This window comes from Myxocyprinus asiaticus, chromosome 13 (assembly GCF_019703515.2).
Source record: "Myxocyprinus asiaticus isolate MX2 ecotype Aquarium Trade chromosome 13, UBuf_Myxa_2, whole genome shotgun sequence".
NCBI lineage: Eukaryota > Metazoa > Chordata > Actinopteri > Cypriniformes > Catostomidae > Myxocyprinus > Myxocyprinus asiaticus.
In genome coordinates, this window is record NC_059356.1 from 12,202,817 (window position 1) to 12,224,229 (window position 21,413).

Sequence of the window (21,413 nt, forward strand, 5' to 3'; positions counted from 1 at the left end):
TATTGATTTAAAGTTGTTGATTTTAGGTATAGAAACAACATGTTTTTAAGCTTATTGCATAATGTTTAAATATATACGAAATATAAGTAGTTTGAGAATGTAGTGAGACTAACTCGACTGCGTCATTTACAGTGCGTAATGGGACTGGGCGGTCGCTGCAGAGCTCTTTTAATGTGGTTTATTTGCCACGATGGTGGATCTTTCTATTCACGATCATGGGTAGAGTAGTTGTTCACCAGGACTTTGCTATTAAACACGATTTTTAAAAATGGAGTTGAAATAATGCAGACTGATAGCTTCAACAGACTCATATATTGTCGATTAACAACCTCAGAGCTCATGGTAGGTCTGTCATTAAAGGTTATTGAGTTATTGTTAAAAAAATCTATTTGTCTGTGGAGAAAATGAATGCCAGCTGAGCTCTACTGCCAGCTGAGCTGATGCAATAATCGAATGTGCATTCCATTTCTCATATGTAGTGTTAGGAAGTTCATTTAAAGCTACACTATGAAACAAAATGTTATTAATGAGAGAGTGCAACAAAAATCCATCTTCCAAACCATGTCTTTACCCAAATACACTTTGATAAACCTATAATAATGATATTATATTATAAATATTTTAGAGCTGTCGGGACGGATTTCGTGAGAAATCGCATATATATGTAATTCACCCGTGCGTGTTGACGTCATATGCGTACACAGAGAAAATAAGATCCGGCTACTGTAGCGTGTGTTTGAGTAGCTGAAGCTGAAAGTTTGTTGTCACAAACAAGAAAAATTTACAATGGATCATTCAAAACGGCAAACCTCTGGGGAATCACTGGTTGTAAAAACAAAGAAACCCTGAACAGAGCAGAGTCTACAAGCAAAAAGGGAAAGCGTCAGAGTTCGTAATAAAACCCGAATCAACATCGGCTTGGCTTTGCAGAGGTGTTGGCAAATCAGAGATCTGAAAGGATTTAAAAGCGACCAGTGATGGCTTTTTTATTACTCAACAGGTAAGATATTTTATTGATATGGTTTATGTATAGTTGTGTAATCACACACACATACATATGTGTGTGTAGTGAAATACAATAATTATACTGTAATCGGTGCAGAACTTTTCACTTGCAAGCACACGTGTGTATTTTTGTAACGTGGGTGTCTTGGAGAGGAAGAGAGGAGACGCAGGAGTAGATTCCTTTTAATCTTTTAATTATAAACGTTGGAGTAGGACAATCGCAGGAGTGGAAACAGAAGAAAGGCTCAACAATAGTAAACGCTGGAGTGGAACAAACGCTGGAAAAACCACTAAATCTATAACATTCAAACTAATCACAACATAACACCTCATAACGAAACACTTCAAGGACTGGCAAAGACTTAACAAAACTAGAGGGTATTTATACACTGAGAAACAAAGGAGGGAATAGAAGGCAGGTGCAGATGATAATGAACTGATAGGAGTGATTAGGGCAGTGAATCCTGGGAAATGGAGTCCGGGGGAAAACTTCAAAATAAGAGTCCTTGAAGAGAATGAGGGAGACAGACTGTGACAATTTTCTTTATAACAGCAATCATTTATTTAAATAAATCCTTTAGTCCTAGGCTTCCCAAGGACATGTGAGTCTTGAAATGATGTTGACCACTGGTTGGTAACAATGACAATCTATAAATTAGTTACTATCATGGTCTATTTGCCCAGAAAATCCTGCAGTTATAAAAACTTTACAACATTTGACCTTATCAGACTAGCAAGCATTGTGTCTAATGTTAACAAACGTTGCCTAACTTTTGTAACGTCATTTATTTCAAAACAACAATGTTTCCAATAAGTCAAAACAACAGCATAAGATATGGCACTGATCTGCTCAGATGACATATTTTCGGATATCCGTCTATTCCTTTCTTTCGTTATTTATTTGTTCTTTCGCTCTGATAAGATGTCCTGTATCCAGCGTACACTGGTGCCTCAAACCACATTCATCCACGCAGAGAAGCAGAGCCGAACCATAACCAAAATAATGTTCTTCCGCAAGACGCATGCAGTTTTATGTTTTAACCACTAGAGGGCCAAAAGTTACATAGTGTAGCTTTAAATTAATTCACTGATTTGCTGCACATAGGTAAAACTTTTGTTAAATATTGCTAAGCACTGTTTTTGACTAATTAGGGTGTTTCTGTTCTTATTAGTCGTAATTTGTGTAAATTGAACAATGCTTTCACCCTAATTCAGATCCTTATCACTTTATGCCAGATACTGTTCTAATGCTAAAAATAAATGATATTATCTGTTAGATATATTTATTAAAAAAAAAATAAAAAAAAAGGTATATACCCCTGTTTGGTTGAACAATAGCAAACAAGAATTTGAAATTCAGCATTAATTTTGCTATTGTTTTTTTGTGCTGGTACTTGAGCAGAAATTACACACTTATTTCTGATTTAGATATAATGACTATAGACTAACCCTAACATATGCCTAACTTCTGGGGCCCTTTTCTGCCCAATGTTCATCTGCATTTAAAACATAACTGGTGCTGACCTTTTTTTGTAGAGCGCAATGGAAGATGAAGATAAACATGCCCTGGAAAGCGTTGAAGGTGGTGAAGAGGTACGCCATGATGACTGTGTTCTCATTGATGAAGAGGAGGCCAAAGGCCCAGGTCAGACCCAAGAGGAAGAGCAGAGCAGTAGCCCCCAGAGCCCAGGACCTGAGGGAAATCATGCAAACATTCACATATACACACAGTCAGGAAAGACTGATCTCATTTACCAAATACAGAACAGAAAGTTCACAGATACTGTAAATTTTGTGAATTTTAGCAGCAAAAACCCTCACTTGATGTTGTCCAGGCGGCTGGAGTCGGGCTTGAGGGCGGATGAGTTGCAGATCATCTTGTGAAGTGTTATCATGAGGAACACCAGGTTTAACTAAAGGTCAAATGTCAGAGGTCAGATCTTGTGAGAGGTCAGGGCTTGGTTTGCAAGAAACCCCTTAAAGAATATTCCGGGTTCAATACAAGTTCAGCTCAATCGACAGCACTTGTGGCATAATATTGATAACCACACACAAAAAATAAATAAAAAATAATAATAAATAATTTGTGATTTACCCCACCTTTTCTTTAAAAAAAAAAAAAAAGCAAAAATGTGGGTTACTTACACTTACAATGGAAGTGAATGGGGCCAATTTTTGAATGTTAAAATACTCACTTTTTCATAAGTACAGCCACAAGACAAACTATATGCATGTAAACATGATTTTAGTGTAATAAAATCACTCACTAACCTTTTCTGTGTAAAGTTATAGCTAATTTCATTACCATGATGATGTAATGTCAACAAACCCTTAAAACCTAAAATGACTATAAAAAACTACGATTTAAACAACTTCACAGCTCAAATAATGCACAAGTTTTAACAGAAGAATTCATGTAAGTGCTTTTATAAAATTGCAAGCTTCACATTTCTGTCTTTAAACCCTCAAAAAATGTAACGCATTCACTTCCATTGTAAGTGCCTCATTGTAACCTCAACTGTTGCCTTTTTTTACAGATAAGGAGGGACAAGTTGCAATTAATTTTTGTGGTAATCAATATTATGCCACAAATGCTGTGGATTGAACTTGTATTGAACCTGAATATTCCTTTAAGATACAGTAATATATCCCTTACTGACAACAGCCTTACAATTATATTTTTTTCTAAACTACTAAGCATTTTCTTAACTACTAAGGGTTTGTTGCAACCAGATCTTGGTGATGTACCTTACAGGCCCCATGAAATCAAAATTTCATTAAAAGTGAAATGTCAATCACAATCCAATTGTCTCATGATGCATCATGATGAATTGAATCATATTGCAATGTGCATTTTTGATATGTCCTGCCCAAATTCCTATTTCATTAGAAAACAGATTAATAAAGAAAAGAATATTGTGTTCTTCAAAACATTTAATAGGGTCTTTAAACAACGTTTCTTTAAGAATGCAAGTAAGAAAATAACTTTTAAAGACTTACATTAGCAGACACAAAACTTACTTAATCAAAAACTAATAACAAAAACAGAGCTAGCGCATTAGTAAAATATACTGTAATTACAAAAATGTCAGCAAGTTCTCATATCAAAAACTAATCTAAACTCCACACTCATATAAAGCATATTAGAGCCAAAAACATAGTCGTCAGCAGCAACAGATCCATAGGTGAACAAAAGTGCTTTGTTTGATATGACTAGCACAGCACATTTTTGAGGAAAAAAAGAAACAAACTCTGTGAGCAAAGCACAGAACGTTTGCAGAGAACAATACCATGATAATGAAGGACACCGGGCCAATAAAACTCCAGATGAAGTAGTTATCCATTCTCAGCCAGCACCTACACAAACAAAACACACACACGGCAAGTTTATCAGGGACATTTTACTGTATAAAGAACAGTTACTTCATCACTGTCGAAATCTTGTCGAACATTGCAAAGTAGCAGATTATTGAAATGCTTTGAAAGTGTGGAGACCGGGGCTAGTTGTCTCACTATTTACTTCAGCGAATATTTCTCAGTTTAGGTGTAATTTGGAAAGTCATTTTCAGTCTTTACAACAACAAAGATTTTTTCAACAAAGCCCATGAAAAAAGATACAGTTCAGGGGTGTCCAAAGTCCGGCCCGCTGGCCATCTGCGGCCCTCCAACTGCCCCGATGTGGCCCGTGAGAGACTTTAGAAATAGAACAGAATTAAGCCCACAATGGAGAAAGTATATGAAATTCATATTCTGGGCACCGGATGTCGCTATCACATGCATCCGCTATTCACAGCGCATTTTCTCCGCTAGAACATTCTGTGTCGTCACCAGCTTCATCCACTGGCAGAGTTCAAAAGGAGTTTGGAATACTCCTTATATCCAAAGAAGAAGCACCACACAGAAAGAATGATGCATTTATTAAAGGATTGACATCAGGTTAGATACTTTACTAATGTACTTGTTCTTGTTAAAATGCCCCAATACCTCACATCATACAACTGAGTAGAGCTGTTGTTGTGCGAGCGGCTAAACAGAGTTTATTGAGCATGCACAGAGACACGCTAACCGAACATACTCTTCTAGAATGCCCTCTGCAGCATTGGGAAGTATACTGTAATTAATTGGTTCATTCTGATATTTCATTGAAACAAGAAAAATGATTCACGGGCTTCCCAGCGCCATTTGAGTGAGGACATACTGTAGAAGAGAGCGCTTAAAACACTTGCACATCTGTGCCTGATGCGTGCGCTCAGCTTGCACATGCACATCTACAAAATCAAATGAATCCGATAATTATGATCAAATTAAAATAGTATTTGTAATGCATGTCACAACAGAATAGAAGTTATAATTGTATAGCTATAAAGAGTAATTCCTTGAAAAATAAAAAGTTATTCCTTGCATCACTTCAAAAAGTGATAGAATGTTATCTGATTCTGATTATTGTGATGGGTCACACCCAACACTCAGTAGCAGATCTATGCTCTTTGCAGTGCCACTGAATGGATGTCAAAAAGATAAAAATGTTAAATGAGTATAATATTTTGTATAAGATGCATAACTGATCCATTAAAAGAGTTCTTTGTAAAATACCCTATCCTTTATTTAAATGTAGGGCCTACACAAGCATACCATAGAGCACAAATTATGATTAAAACTTGCATAATATTATGCGTACAATATAAAGATTATGCATAGTGCCAATCTAGTAGCTTCTAGCCATTTATAAAATTATTGCAGCGATGCGGCCCACGGCACATAATTTATTTTCTGCATTTGGCCCCAGACCGAAAAAGTTTGGACACCCCTGATACAGTTCATTGACCGAATGTTGACCTTCAGTGACAACATAACCCAACCTGACCTGACATTTATGAAAAATACCCTTGTCCTGATGATAATGGATTTTATGAACTTTTGAGTCAAAACTTTACAGCTACTAAGATTTAGTCCTTGTGACAACTGGCCCCGGTCTGTCCTTTTGGTGAACTTCCAAAACCAAAATATTATCACTAACATCATCATGATGTATATTTTGTCATATCCTTGTTTAGAAACAAGCTAATAAAATGTCTAGTTGGAGGTTAAGCTCAGTTTTTAATCATTAGTACACTGAGTCAGCGTCTCATTTTCTGCACTGTAGTCAACATTCAAAAGTTTGCAGCTGTGCTGTTTTTCCACACTTGCACACACAATACACACAGAATAATCAGCGCGGTTAAAGGTGTTGTAAGCGTTTTCAGCATTTTGCTAAGACTTCCACTGAATAAGACCAACCCTATCTCTTCAACCCCACCCCTCTCTCTAAAAGCTCCACCCTCCATAGACATGTCAGCCAATCAAATGTCAGCAAACCCAAATATTTTAAATGAATCTCATTCGACAGCATGTGTGGCATAATCCAGACCTACAAGAGTCATGGAGCTGACCGGTTCACTTATGGATTTATATCAACAAGAACTTCCTCTCCTGGATTACACCATCAAGTTCTGCCAACTCATCTCTTCCACCACTGTCTCGGACCCCTACCTCTGTGCCATTTATGGAATGGGCTTGAACTTCCATCATCCCACAGCCCTTCCGTAAGTGGAGAACCCTTTTTGGAATATGTCCGAGCCACGCTGTCCCTACATCTCCTCTCACCTCTACCGACCCACAAGGAAGACCCTCACCAAGTCCCGGTGGTAGATCCCCCATATGCTGTGAATTATGGCGGGAACCCTGGGTCACAACCAGCGCCTGCGCCTGCCACAGTCAACAAGCCAGCGCCCACCCATGCCACGGTCAACGAGCCAGAGCCAGAGCAAGAGCCTGTAGACTCGACCGTCCCAGTAATGTCACAGTCTGTCTCCCTCATGTTCTTCTAGGACTCTTATTTTGAAATTATCCTCCAGACTACATCTCCCAGAATCCACTGCCCTCATCACTTCCATCTGCTTCCAACCCTCCTCACCTGTCCTCCATTCCATCATCAGTCATTGTTTGTATATACACCCTCCTGGTTTGTTCATTCCTTTGTCAGTCCTTGAAGTGTTACGTTGCGTTACTAGATTGTGATGTTTAGCTTTATTGTTTTTTCCAATCCAGCGATTGTTATTAAAAGATTGAAAGTATTTACTCCTGCGTCTCCTCTCTTCCTCTTCCACTCCAATAACCCAGCATTACAACTGTAACCCAGATTTTTGCTTTTTTTAAGAAAAGGAGGGATGAGTAAAACTTTTTTTGTGGTAATCAATATTATGCCACAAATCCTGTCGATTGAGCTTAACCCGGAACATTACTTTAATGCAGGATTTCATAAATACTTGAAAATAATTTTTAAAACTCGTTTTGTAGCTATTGTAGCTATGTAGTCATTTTATTACTCTTACTCTTATATCTCACACCAGACTTAACAACTTACTATCAACCGACAGCCTGAATGTCAATACAGTACAATACAAACTACTGTACATTCTATATATACTATATATACTTTTTTTATTGAATAATGTGTATCTATATTGTGTGTATTGTATACTGTACAGTGTATGTTATAATTTGTATATTGTGTTGTGTGTAATTATGTGTATATTAGACTTTAAATTGTGTTGTGTTAATCTGATGTTATTGTAAATTGGTATATGTCTCATCACTGTCACGACTGCTATGTTGATCGGAAAAGCACCCAAGAATTTCACACACCATTGCACTTGTGTATATGGTTGTGTGACAATAAAAGTGATTTCATTTTGATTGATTTATTGCTCTCAAAAATAGAGATCTCTCACAAAAAAAAAAAAAAAAAAAAAAAATTATATCTGATCTTAACTAGAAAAATGTATATTTAGACTACAATTTTCCATGACTTGTGGTTTTCCAGGCCTACAATTCACAATTTTAGAAAGTTAGTTCCTGATATTTCCAGGTTGGTGGGTAGCTCCTCTTACTCATTACATGACAAAGACAGGTGTGTTCTCAGGACACCTATTTCAGTGATATCTGTCAGGTTTTTCTGTGCTATTCCAAAAGAAAAAGAAAATAAAAAATAAATAGCTTAAAGCACCTTTAAATGGCTTCCTTTATAATTGACATGATGACCTTGGTTAGAATAGCATCGCATAACAGCATGACTTTAAATGATCGTCAACTTCACAAAGATTTTGGACTCAATCTACGTGATAGCAGCAAATCTAAGTGTACGTTCCCTGGTGATGGACAATGGTGCACTTTTTTATAGATTTTAAAATTCCCAGAGAGCCACTTTACTGGAATCCATTTAAATGACACAAATGCTTTAAAAAGGGGTCTTGGCCCCTGCTCAAAAACCATTGGCCATTGTACGGGTGAGTGCAAATGGACTGCTTCACACGTACGCTTTCTTAGTCCCGTAGCTGCGGTAGTCGATGGCGGCTGAGATGCCCACCACTAGGGCAGGAAAGCAATAGCCACACAGGTAGTAATATTTCTTCCGGGAGTATTCGCTCTCAAACACCTCCACCAGCATCAGGTAGAGCTGGATTCCCTCCAGACACATCCATGAGAACGCTGCCAGGAAGAAGAAATGCAGCAGGCCAGCAAAAATGGGGCACGCGATCTGCGTACAGACAAAGAGATGGAAGAGGGGGTTAGAGAGAGAGGGAGATCAGATGAAAAGGAATGACATTTGAGGAGGAAAGAGGTATTATAAAGTGCAGAGTGCCGAGTTGTAGAATGATATGTTGAGTTTGACTATATTCATGAAGCCAGACTTTGACCATTGGCATAAAATCTGGTCCACAAAGCAGCTTATTCAGACCGAGGACGACACTGCAAAAAATTTTTTCTTAATCAGTATTTTTCTCTTGTTTTCCAGTAAAAATATCTAAACATCAAAACAAGATACATTAAATTGAGAAACAAAATGATAAAAGATTTAAAATCTAATTTCAGTTTGCTTCTCTAGTAAATGTATCGTGTTTTAAGGATGTTTAGATATATTTATTAGAAAACAAAATACTAAGAAAACGATTTTTGCAGTGCACCATCTGACTGAAATGTAAATCACAGTTTGTATTTTATGTGACGTTGAGGGGTGGGTAAATCTGAAATCGAACATAACTCTGACACCATGTCCAAAATAGACAGAAAATTAATGTGAAAAGCAATAATAGCGCTTCCATGTAAATATTCCAGAAGTAGCGAAAGGGCAGGACCATTTGTCACTGACTTGCTTGCAACCCCACCGTGAAATTTAATTGGATCAAAGACCTAATCTTCATAACTATACATTAAACATTAATATATGAACAGACAGTATAATATGTTCTGTTTAGGGATGTGCACGGATAGTCGCCATTCGGTTAACCGTTTGACGAGTCTGTTTTCCAATACAAAAATCCCTATTCAGTTATTCTACATGTGCAATAAAGGTCTTCAACCCGATGAGTTCTGACAAACTGTCAGGTTTTGAGTCAGGTTCGGGCCAGTTTTTCAAGTATAGGGCGAGTTAGGGGCTGTTCACACATGTTTTTGTGCACGTCTGCTCTGTTTTAAAAAAAAATATTTCTGTGTTAACGTGTTGGACGCATGTCTTTGACTGTTGTGCTGCATCTCACTTTTTTTAGCGTACCGTGCCGAACCGACACATTTTTAGACACCTTGTCAAGTTAAAGAGTACTTCAGTAATTATAAACGTATCGCGATTATCATTCATTGTGCTGCGTGTAGCTTTTTTAGCGAAAGTGTCACAAAGATTTGATGTTCTGAAGAAGTTCAGGTTGCAAAGAGGATTTCATGTGACTGTTACACTGTTACACATGATTCAAGCTTGTTTTACACCTGGTAAAGTTTTGACACTTTTTTAATGGGAAGCCAATGTTTTTTATTTCTTTTACTTTGGTGTGCAGACAATAATTCAACAAGTTCAATGCTAAACCATTTAAAAATCAAAGCATTTCAAAGAGGTTAATAAAACGCAGCAGTGTAACGCACATGACAACCCTAGCCTTCGATGCCTCACGGAAATGTGAACCTGCTCAGGCAGAGCACATATCAGGTTTGGCACTTAAATTACATTTGGTTTTCCATTGGTTAAGAATACTATGTTGCAGACAGTGATATTTGATTATTTTTGTTTGACTATTAATTTGAGTGATTTTTATCATTTAAGGATCTATGAGTGTTGTGAACCCTCGTGGTTAACCGAATATTACAAACAGCTACTGTGCACATCCCTAGTTCTGATTGTAATTTTATCACATTGTTCAGCAGTATGATGTTCAGCAAAATTATGCATTTTTATATTCAGAGTTATCACAATGTTTTAGACCTAACTGTTCACCTTTTTTGACTTTTATGATTTTAATGTATTGTAGAGGGACTGACTTATCTGTAAAGCTAAGCTTTTAAGCTTTCAAATGGTATCTCATATGAGTGTATCCGTGGCAACTAAGCACTTAAAACCGTATCATATATGTGAAGAGAGACTGATGAGATTTATAATGTGCCCCCTTCCACTTTTTGAATTGTTTCTATGCCCCTGCAATGTGAAATATACAGTTCTGCTTGTGGAAATCTAGTTTAATAGCTACTTCTGTAAGTGCCTCAAAAAACATTTATTTAAAAAAAAAAAAAAAAAAAATGTATAATAATGAAATAAAAATCAATGCAATGGACCAGGTAACTTTAGCAAATCTAACGACAAGCTCTTCGTCAGAAGTGCTCATTGTAGCAGTCTGTTAACTTGTAAAAACATCTTTGGTTCCCGACATAATGATGAAAACATGTCTACCTTGACTCCTGGAAAATAGAAACCAAATAAATTTGGAACTGACAATTTTCACCAGCTCATGCCATTTTTGTGTGTACTATGAATAATATCAGAGGCTCACAATCTTTTTCCCAGGGGAATCCTTTTTACATGTCATATACATTATTTTAAAGCAATTCATTCAAATACATTTGAGAGCAATATATATCATTAGACATGGACAGTGTATGGTTCAATTTGGCTTTTGTTGCTGCAATACTCACATGGTACTGTGTCTTGTCAATGCCGATGAGGAAGAGGAGCTCAGCGATGAAGAGGTTGATGCAGAGGTTCTTGTGGATCGTGTTGCGGTCGGTCTGCAGGCCTCGCAGAAAGCAGAAGGTGGAGATGCAAATAGCGAGACACACCAACGAAATCACAATACCAACCCACGTGATCACAAAGAGAATCAACTCATGCATCCTTCCCTGATACTGAGAGACAGACAGAGGAAGGGAGGGAGAGAGAGAGAGAGAGAGAGAGAGAGAGAGAGAGAGAGAGAGAGAGAGAGATGGATAAGGAAAATGATAAGGAAATGGTATATACTGATAGGCAGCCTGAGGGAGAGTGACTTCTACAGAGGACATATGAAAATCCAGTAAATGTCAAGCTGAAATTGCTGTGCATTTGTTTGTGTGGTCTAGTGTTGTGTATGTGTGTGTTTGTGTCTTACAGACGACAGTGTTTATTTGCATGTGCTGTCATCATAGATTTGGCACCTGATTCACAAACGAAATTATGCAAATGATTCAAAGTTCAGGCATGAAACTCTTCATGGTGCAAGCTGATCTCTAACACGTAAAACTTTAACATTTGATTTGCTCAAGTTGTTTGAAGGTAAGCCAGTTTAACTGCAGCTCCCTCCTCCTCCTCAGCACCATATGTCTAAATCTGCATCAAGGGGATCAGATGTATGCCTTTCAAGTACAGTAAGTTGCGCTCGATAATAGGCCCAATTTACATAGTAAGAAGGTGCTAAAAATAACAACAATATCTTAATTAAAATACTCATGACACTGGGATATTTCAGCACATTTTTGCTTGTTAAACTGGATTGAAATACTGTGTGCAGTGGTACAGTGAACTCTGTGTTCATGTGTACGACAGCAATAATCAGATTTATTTTGTAAGCCTGTGGTAAATTTAAAGAAGGAATATGTGTGCATGTGATCTTACATCAGTTTCATGGTGTACCATCAGCACAGCGAAGTTGGTAAGATGGCTACAAGAGCAGGTGGTGTGCGTGCTGTTAGTTTCCATCAGTCTGCAGCCCTGCGACGACCACTGGCCCGTCATCGAGCGTTCTGAGTAGTTCCAGAATGAACAGTTTGGACTGAAATGATTCTCTAGCTGCAGAGACACAAGGACATGAGGACAAGGGAACGAACAGGCAGAGATACAGGAAGTAATTCGATATTAGCAGTCGCTTTCAGTCTTTAGCTTTAATTTAAGGGAGTATTTTCAGCCAAAAATGCACATTCTGTCATTATTTTCTCACTCTCATGTTGTTCCAAACCCATGATTTTTTTCTTACGTGAAACACAAACTACAGTAAGATGTAAGAAAGAATGTCCATGCTTCAGTTTTCCATACAATGGAAATGTGGAAGGTGATTTATGCTGCTAAGCTCCAAAAACAACGAAAAGCCATTCCATTTGTGTGAGGAACAGACAATTTAAGTCTAAATTCACTAAAAATCAAGCTATAAAATCCCGTTTACGCTTTTGTTTAATTCAAAATGGTGCCATTAGATTTGTCAAGCCAAGTTTGATGTCATTGGTAGCTAACACCACTGGTTCTCACATGACCAATCACGATGCGGTAAGTTTGAATATATGTGACAGCAAATGAGAAATTTAAGTCTGTTGCGGACACATAAGCTGGGTCCCACTACACAGAAGCATTCACCATAGAGCAGGTGATGGAAGTGACGTTTCAAACGCATGCGATGTGTTGCCACTAGCTTTAGTGCATTAGCCAGCCTCAGTTCAACACTTATATCTCAAATAATGTACATATTTACACAGTGTGGGATGATGGTAAAGCATTCAACTCAAATTTGTAAGGTGCTGTCTTTACTGAAGTTTTGCTAGTTACTACTATTCTCCATTATTTACAACTGTTTTGTCAGACCAGCAATGCAGCCAAATAACTCCGCCTCTTCCACTACGTATAGCAAACCGTGTGCGCTGACAGCACAATGTGTCCCGTATTTCACCATCCAGGTACTCATAGTACACTTATTTTTGTTGCATTTTCAGTGTTAACATACTTCTCGCACTACTTAAACTGCAAAATGGCATAGAATAGTGCAGAAGTGTGTGGTTTGAGATGCACCTAAAGCTATTTTAAGGCTTTAGAAGACTTGTAATGTGGACTACTTCTTGTTTTATGATACTTTAATGGTACTTTTTTGCCTTTTTTGGAGCTTAACAGTAAAAATACAAGGAGCTTGGACATTCTGCGTAAAAAAATGTTGTGTTTCATGGAGGAAAGAACAGAGTTGTAATGACATGTTGGTGAGTGAATTATGAAAAAAAGATGTCATTTTCGGGAAAACTCTTCATTTAACAGCAATTTTCCGTCATGTGAACACCAGATTCAGCATTTGGAGTTAATAATAAAACATAAAATGCAGGTTTTATATACCTGTAAATGTCTAAGTGTGAATACCACAGGCTCGGTCAGAAACACTCGACTGGACTCTTTATTGATTGACGCAGCGATGACGTGTGAATTCACCGCCAGGCCCCGCCCACCAGGCCCCGCCTCCATCTCCATCTTCACAGTGGCATTTTCAGTGGAGAGGAATGAACCCAGATTCTTATAGAGCACAAAGACCACTTTCACCTGGCCTGTACGGAAAAAAGAGAGTTATTGAGTGGCAGAAGGATATGAATAACAACTAAGAGGAAAAGGGAGCTGTAGCGTGAATTGAGTGAAGGTTAAAATGAGTTGGATTGGGGGGGGGTGATTGTGGGATGAAGGGATTTTAATATGGAGGCCAATGGAACATTCAGCCCTTGAGCATTCACTCACTCAATCTGTTTCCTCTGTATTCTGTATGAATATTTCATGTGCGTTTGTTTCAATCACACTAATCTCACTCCCCCCTCCCCCACAGCCCAGATGAGGCAGGGAACGACGATGCAGCTTGAAAAAGAGGCAAAAAGCAGAAGTGACAGAAAAAAGCGAGGAGATGATGGTGGGATAAGATAGCAGAGAAATGGAGGAGCATAGGAGATGCAGGGAAAGGAGGGAGAAAAGAGGAGAGAAAAAAAGAGTGGTGATATTGCTCCATCAGCCTGAAAATGATAATAATCTACTCGCCTCTCGGGCTGTTCTATTAAGAGCGCCGTTAAGAAACCATCAGGGAAGAAATAGTCTCAGCACTTTTGTTAATCTGATTAGCTTTATTATTATCAACCAATAACCGCGTAAACTGGAGTGGAAATCTCGCAAAGCTTCAGTGAACCTGCATGATGACGAGATGTGGGGCGAGAGAGAAGGAGATGTGACTGACCATTGCGGCTGTACTGTTTGAAGGTGGAGGCAGAGAGTTGGATGCTGCTGTCGCTGGGGCTGTTCTGAGGGAAGGACAAATCCTGAGAATCCGTCTCTGTGTTCAGTACACGCACCTCTAGATCTAAATGCACACAAAAACCACACACACACTTAGAGTTTGAACTGTAATAATAAATATTTATAAATACATATTTTAGGCCAATGTGTATCAGTGCTGTGGTTGCTACTTTGAAAGTTGTGTAAAGGTGCACACAGTTTTGTTTTTCCTCATTAAAAATGTTTTACTTCGAAAGAAATGAATAGCAAATCTGTATAAAATAATGACCACTTACAGTACATGATATGAAGACTCCAGTCATATCAGTAACATTATAAAATCTGTTTTATTCTACATTGAGAGGATCCCCTCATGGGGGTGGCCATATTAGAACCACATGACCAGCTGAATAGTACTCACGTAATCTCAGTAATCGTCCTGATATTGAACACTTTTATTCATAGATTAAATGAATCTCTACAATGGCATCGATAACTGAAAACTACTGTGTTTGAATTAGGGATGTACATTTTCAGACATTTTCACAATCGATTGTCTTGGAAATTAACAATCAATTAATTGATTAATCGTTAACATGAATATTGCAAAACAACTCCAAATAATGTGCATGTAGCCTATTGTTTAAATATTATTTACATTAATACACTTAAGGAATGCAAGTATTGGCATCTTCCTCTTAAAATATTCTTAGTTCAGTGTATTTTAATACACTTAGGCTGTGTTTAGTACGAATTTGTGAATTGTTTGATTACTGTTAATTAATTAGGCTACTGTTAAAAATAACTTGTATACAAGATATATCACTTATGCATATTTGAGTAATATTAAAACGGTCATCGTTCGGTCTCATAGATCCATAGTTATAGACATAACTTACAATCTATTTTGACCTCACTCAGACCGTCACCACGGTCTTACCTTGGATGACTAGTACCATCACGGTCATGAGGGCGGAAGCTTCTCCTTCCTCACATCCCTGCTTAGCAGCTGAGAGCATAATCGTGAATCCAAGTGTAACTGGGTCTGCCACATTGACCCTGTAATACTTAGTAAATGTACAAGGTGAGCTCCACGATGCCACTGTACAGATGTCAGTAAGTGCCACCCCCTTGAGTGCTGCCCATGATGTGGCCAGACTTCTGGCGTAATGAGCCACCAGGTTTTCTGGGACTGGAATATGCATGCGCAATAGTATCCACTATCCAGTGTGACAGACGTTGTTTCGAAAATGGCTGGCCAGCACACTTCTTATTGAAACACAAGAATAGCTGAGAGTGTGAACGTCGCAGAGGCCATGTATGTTCAATGTAAGCTCGTAGTGCTCGGACTGGGCACAAGGTGGGAAGATCAAACCCTGAACCCAGGTGAAGTGGTCTGGCTGAAATGCTCTGAGTCCAATTACTTGTTTGACTGTGCTAGAATTAAACACCTTAGGTAGGAAAGACGTATTTGGCCAAAGGGAAACTCCAGAGTAATCTGCCTTCCATCTAAGACAGTCTTCAATCACTGATAAGGAATGCAACTCACCCACTCTTTTGGCAGAACAGATAGCAAGGAGGAAAACTGCTTTCCATGTTAGTGATTTAAGGTCAGCCTGGTCAATGGTTCAAACAGGGTTTTGGTCAGAGAGTGTAGGACTGTGGGAAGATCCCACGATGGTGATCTTAAAATTCTCCTTGGGCACAGACGTTGTGCCCCTTTAAAGAACTGAGACACCATTGTGTGTTTTCCAATGGTCAAGCCCTCAACCAAGCCATGAAACTGAGAGATAGCTGCAACATAAACCTTTATCATGTTGACCTTCCTTCCCGAGTCAAAGAGCGACTGAAGGAAGCAGAGAACAGAATTAATACCACATTTAGTGGGGTCCAGTTTTCTGTCTTGACACCATGTTGAGAACACATGCCATCTACTTAAGTAATGGCACTGTTTATGAGAGAGAAGGTCTGCTCTTATTGGTAATGGCCATGGACGGCCCTGCATCAGATGTAGGAGAAATATGAACCAAGGTCTCCTTGGCTATTTGGGGGCGATCAGTAAGATCCTGTAATGGCCCAACTGCACTCTTTAAGCACATGGGGAATCAAGGATAGGGGAGGAAAAATATATAACAATCCTCCTGGCCACTCTTGAGATCTAGTGCATCTAGTCCCAAAGGTCCACCCTGGCTGCTCAGTGAAAATCACATCTTTCAGTGGGTTGTCTCGGCCAATGCAAATATGTCGGTGTGGGCTCTGCAGAACCGAGTCCATTTATTTATTCATTTTTTATTTAATCCCCTTATCTCCCTGTAAGGGGGTTCAGTGGAAAGGAGGAGGTGAGAACCGGCTTAATAATATAAATAATAATTTAATAAACAATTTAAACAAAACACGCAACCAAAACCACACAGTACAGCTGCCTGCAATTATCTCTCTCTCAAACTGTCGTCCCCGGCCACCTTTATCCCTCGCGCGCCCCATCAGGCTGATTGGGGACCGGGTGTGTCTCATTCCAGCCCGGAGCCCCCGGCATGACGTACATCCCCCACATCCCCCACCCTTCCTCTCCGGGGGGGGGGGGGGGGGGCGTGCCTTACGCCCCGACTGCCGGCGGGTCATCCCTGCCTTCCTTGACCGAGGAGGAGACAGGAGGGGAAAAACAACAACAAAATGGCAAGGGAAAGGCCAACACGGAGCGACAGAGAGAGAGAGAGGAGAGAGAGAAAAAGAAACTCACCGGTTCTCTGATGTGCCGTCGTGTGGTCCTCAATCATTACTCCACCCTCTCAGGTGGACTGCAGCCGCTCCTCCCCGGGCGGACCGGAGTCAGACCTCGGACCCCCAGCAGACAGAACGCCCCTCCGCGTTCCCGGCGTCCCGTGGGGACACTCCTCCGCCCCTGGCAGCAGCCCTATCACTCCAGGCGGTCGGGGAGTCGCTTCCCTCCTCCCCCCGCGGACGGCGATCTTCTCTCGACACCTTCACGTTCCCAGGGGACGGCAGGGCACTCCTCCACCCCCGGCAGTGGCTCCCTCGCTCCAGGCGGTCGGGGAGTCCCATCCCCACTCGCCTCGTGGACGGCGGCCGTTCCCCGCGTCCGGGTGGTCGGGCTACTCCGTCCCCCGTCTGACGGCAGCGGTGCTCCCCTGGGTGGACGGCAGTGTCGAGGACTCTGCGACGGGAATCCCTCCTCCTTCCTGGGTTTCGGCACCAGTGTAAGGGGGTTCAGTGGAAAGGAGGAGGCGAGAACTGGCTTAATAATATAAATAATAATTTAATAAACAATTTAAACAAAACACACAACCAAAACCACACAGTACAGCTGCCTGCAATTCTCTCTCTCTCGAACTGTCGTCCCCGGCCGCCTTTATCCCTCGCGCGCCCCATCAGGCTGATTGGGGACCGGGTGTGTCTCATTCCAGCCCGGCCCCGTCCTCCTCGGCTCTACACTCCCCAATTTTGGAATGCCAAATTCCCACTACTAACTAGGTCCTCGTGGTTGCGTGGTTACTCACCTCAATCCGGGTGGTGGAGGACAAGTCTCAGTTGCCTCTGCTTTTGAGACCTTCAGTCCGCACATCATATCACGTGGCTTGCTGTGCATGACACCGCGGAGACTCACAGCATGTGGAGGCTCATGCTACTCTCTGCGATCCACGCACAGCTTACCATGCGCCCCATTGAGAGCGAGAACCACTTAATCACGATCACGAGGAGGTTACCCCATGTGACTCTACCCTCCCTAGCAACCGGGCCAATTTGGTTGCTTAGGAGACCTGGCTGGAGTCACTCAGCACATCCTGGATTTGAACTCCAGGGGTGGTAGTCAGTGTCAATACTCGCTGAGTTACCCAGGCCCCCCGAGTCCATTTAAGATGTATCCCCTCTGGGTGTAACCACCATTCCCCCCAGAAGAGGCCGGTCTGAGACAGGAGGTCGGCCACCTGGTTTACAGCCCAGGGTATGTAAACTGCTTTGAGTGAGGCAAATCTTGGTAAGACCCAAAACAGAAGCTTCTTGGTTTCCTGGAGGCAACGCAGTGATTTGGTGCCACCCTGGTGATTGATATGATATACTGCCAACATATTGTCTGTTCTTACATGGACATGCTAATCTGGCCCCTTAAGGACAGGTGGATCACCCTCAACTCCAGCACATTGGCATTCTCCATGGTCCAGGGAAACACCCACAAACTCCTGACCGTTCTGCCTTACCAAACAGCTCCCCATCCAGTCAGGGAAGCATCTGTAGTCACTACCATTCTCCTCGCCAGGATATTCCCCAGAGGAACCCCTTGAGACCACACCTTCTTGTTCCTCCGTGGATGCAAAACCTGAATGCATTTCCATGTGATCCTCAACTTCATAGCCTGTGTAATTTGGGGTGAAATCGGAACTTGTTGATCCACCACTGCAGTGGCCATGCTTTGAGAAGCCCCAGGGGTACCACATATATTGCTGCAGCAATCATACCTATTAACTTCTGGAACTGAACCAACTCTGTCCACTTGCCTAAGTGGAAAGATTGTGCCAGGTTAGTCAATTTTGCCACTCCCTGTGGGGCCAGAGAAGTTGTCATCATCAAGGATTTCAAAACTAACCTGACAAATACTGCCTGCTGCTGTGGTTTGGTAGTGCTCTTCTCCTAATTTATCATGAACCCCAGATCTTGTATATGTTTAATAACAGCCTCTGTGTCTCTCATGACCTGACAACGAGATGGTGCACAGATCAACCAGTCATTCAGGTATGGAAGAATCTTTAGGCCTTCCACCTGAAGAGGATGAAGGGTGGCCGACACTACTCTGGTGAAGACATGAGGAGAGAGGGAAAGGCCAAAGGGGAGGACCTTGAACTGGTAGGCCTGGTTCCGGAAAGCAAAGCAGAGGAACTTCCTGTGTTCTGGATAAATGGGCACATGAAAATACACGTCGCTGTGATCTATTGACGTGAACCACTCGCCTGGTTCTATGACCTCCAAAATTTGTGTGGTAGTCAACATTTTGAAAAGTAACACCTTTCAGCTGTCTCAGGTCTAAAATGAGTCAGAGTCCACCACCTTTCTTCTGCACGAGGAAATAGTTCAAATAAAATCCAGTGAGCTGTTCACTGGGGCTTACCTGTGAAATTGCCTTTTTTTCAAGACAGTAGTGATTTCTTTGGATAAGACTTGTGCCTGGGCTGGGACCCTGACCATAGTAAAGGAGGAGGGCGTTTCTGAAACTGGATTCTGTTCCCGTTTTTGATTGTAGCGAGTACCCAATGATCTGAGGTTTTCGCAGTGATATCTCCTCTTATATATATTTAAGGTAAGTGGCAGGGTGAGTATTTGCTACCTTGCTATGTACTTGCATGTTTTTATTGTTGTTTACTTTGACGTTTGCTTTACAGGATTATTACTTCCGATGCTATGGAGAAGCATACGGATATGGCGAGTACCCTTTGATTATTATTGGTAGTAGCTTGAAAGAGAAGTGTTTATTTCCCTGTGAATCCACTGTCTGCAGCAGATGGGCTTTTTTTGCCTGGGTCTCTGTGCGTTCACACACAGAATAGGTGCATTCTCTTCTGAGCAGACTGCCTTATTAACATCTGCTGGCTTGATTTCCAATTAATCAATGTTTTAACAATCATTAACATCATTCATTTGAATGATGCTGCATCCACACCATTAGGTGTCACTGTAAGTCCACGATGACATATTCAAAAAAATACGGAGTGCACCTTTAAGTAACAGTCAAGCTGCCCTTTTGAAAAAGTAGTTATGCTACAAGCCACAAACAAAAGTAACTAATTACACTGAGGCTATTTAAAGGGGCCGGGGGGGGGGGGGGGATTTTATATCTCTCATGCTATATCGATTCTTGAAAAATCAGAACAGCATTTCAAAGGAAATACCAGTATTGCAAAGCAGCAGCAGAATAATGTTCAAGTTTTTAGGTAAACTGCTGCATTAGAGCCACAATTAACACTTTGCAATAAAGCTCTATTTGTTAACATTAGTAAACGTATTAGGTATTATGAAATTTGCAACAATGAACAATGATTATTTACAGCATTTATTAATCTTGGTTAATGTTATAAAAATACAATGGCTCATTTTTAATTCATGTTAGATCATATTAGTTTGTTTACAACTTTTAAGTAGAAAAAATATTAGTATATTAGTAATAAATATTTAACAAGGTAAATAAGTGTGGTAAAAGCATTGTTTACTATTATTTCATGTTAACTAATGAGTTAACTATTGTTTACAAACAAAGCCCTATTGTAAAGTGTTACCGAGCCAGTAACACTTTACAATAGGGTTCCATTTGTTAAAATCAGTTAACAACATTAGTTAACATGAACTAACAATGAACAATACTTATTAAGCATTTATTAATCATAGTTAATGTTAATTTCAGCATATAATAATACATATTTAAAATCAAAAGTTGTATTTGTTGACATTAGTTAATGCACTATGAACTAACAATGAACAATTGTAGTTTTTTTAACTACCATTAACAAAGATTAATTAATGCCGTAATAAATATATTGTTAATTAGCAGTTCATGATACCTAATGCATACTGTTAACGAATGGAACTTTATTGTAAAGTGTTACAGAGAAAAAAAACAAAAAACAAAAAAACAGACATATGAGTGAAATTGAAAATACTGTGAAATAATGAATTAGCTACAGAAAAGTTTGTATGGACTGGAGTTTGTACTTAAGCAATCAAGGCTGAATTAATTGCCAAAATATAGTATTACTGATTAAGTGATGACTCAAAATAATAAATATTAAATTTTTTTAAATGAAATGAATAATTTGCCACAGTGAATATGACATCCAAATGCTACTTGAGGGCAAGAGGACATTCTAGGCAAGCATATTTGATGAATGCCACAGCTCATTCAGTTATACAGCTGCATTTATATGAGATAAAAAAGAAAAAAAGAAAAAATAAGAAAAAGAAAAAGAAAATGTGGCGTTTTGTCACACTACACCACTACTTGTTAAAAAAATATACTGTAGCTTGTTACTAGAAAACATTTTAAATAAATAAACAGCTTTTGTCACAAAACTAC

At 39.9% G+C, this 21,413-nt stretch overlaps 1 protein-coding gene across 3 annotated transcripts in view; it reads right to left on the reverse strand.

Moving 5' to 3' along the window:
- The window catches only part of adgrl1a (adhesion G protein-coupled receptor L1a), a 259,597-nt gene that overhangs the window by 18,516 nt on the left and 219,668 nt on the right, over nucleotides 1-21,413 (reverse strand). For all 3 annotated transcript variants that reach the window (XM_051714890.1, XM_051714891.1, XM_051714892.1), the window contains 8 exons: nucleotides 14,298-14,420; nucleotides 13,424-13,629; nucleotides 11,951-12,124; nucleotides 10,999-11,208; nucleotides 8,361-8,581; nucleotides 4,296-4,362; nucleotides 2,827-2,918; nucleotides 2,530-2,698 (listed from right to left, as the gene is read on the reverse strand). In XM_051714890.1, the coding sequence (XP_051570850.1) occupies nucleotides 2,530-2,698; nucleotides 2,827-2,918; nucleotides 4,296-4,362; nucleotides 8,361-8,581; nucleotides 10,999-11,208; nucleotides 11,951-12,124; nucleotides 13,424-13,629; nucleotides 14,298-14,420 (1,262 nt within the window). The remainder of the gene's footprint in view (nucleotides 1-2,529; nucleotides 2,699-2,826; nucleotides 2,919-4,295; nucleotides 4,363-8,360; nucleotides 8,582-10,998; nucleotides 11,209-11,950; nucleotides 12,125-13,423; nucleotides 13,630-14,297; nucleotides 14,421-21,413) is intronic.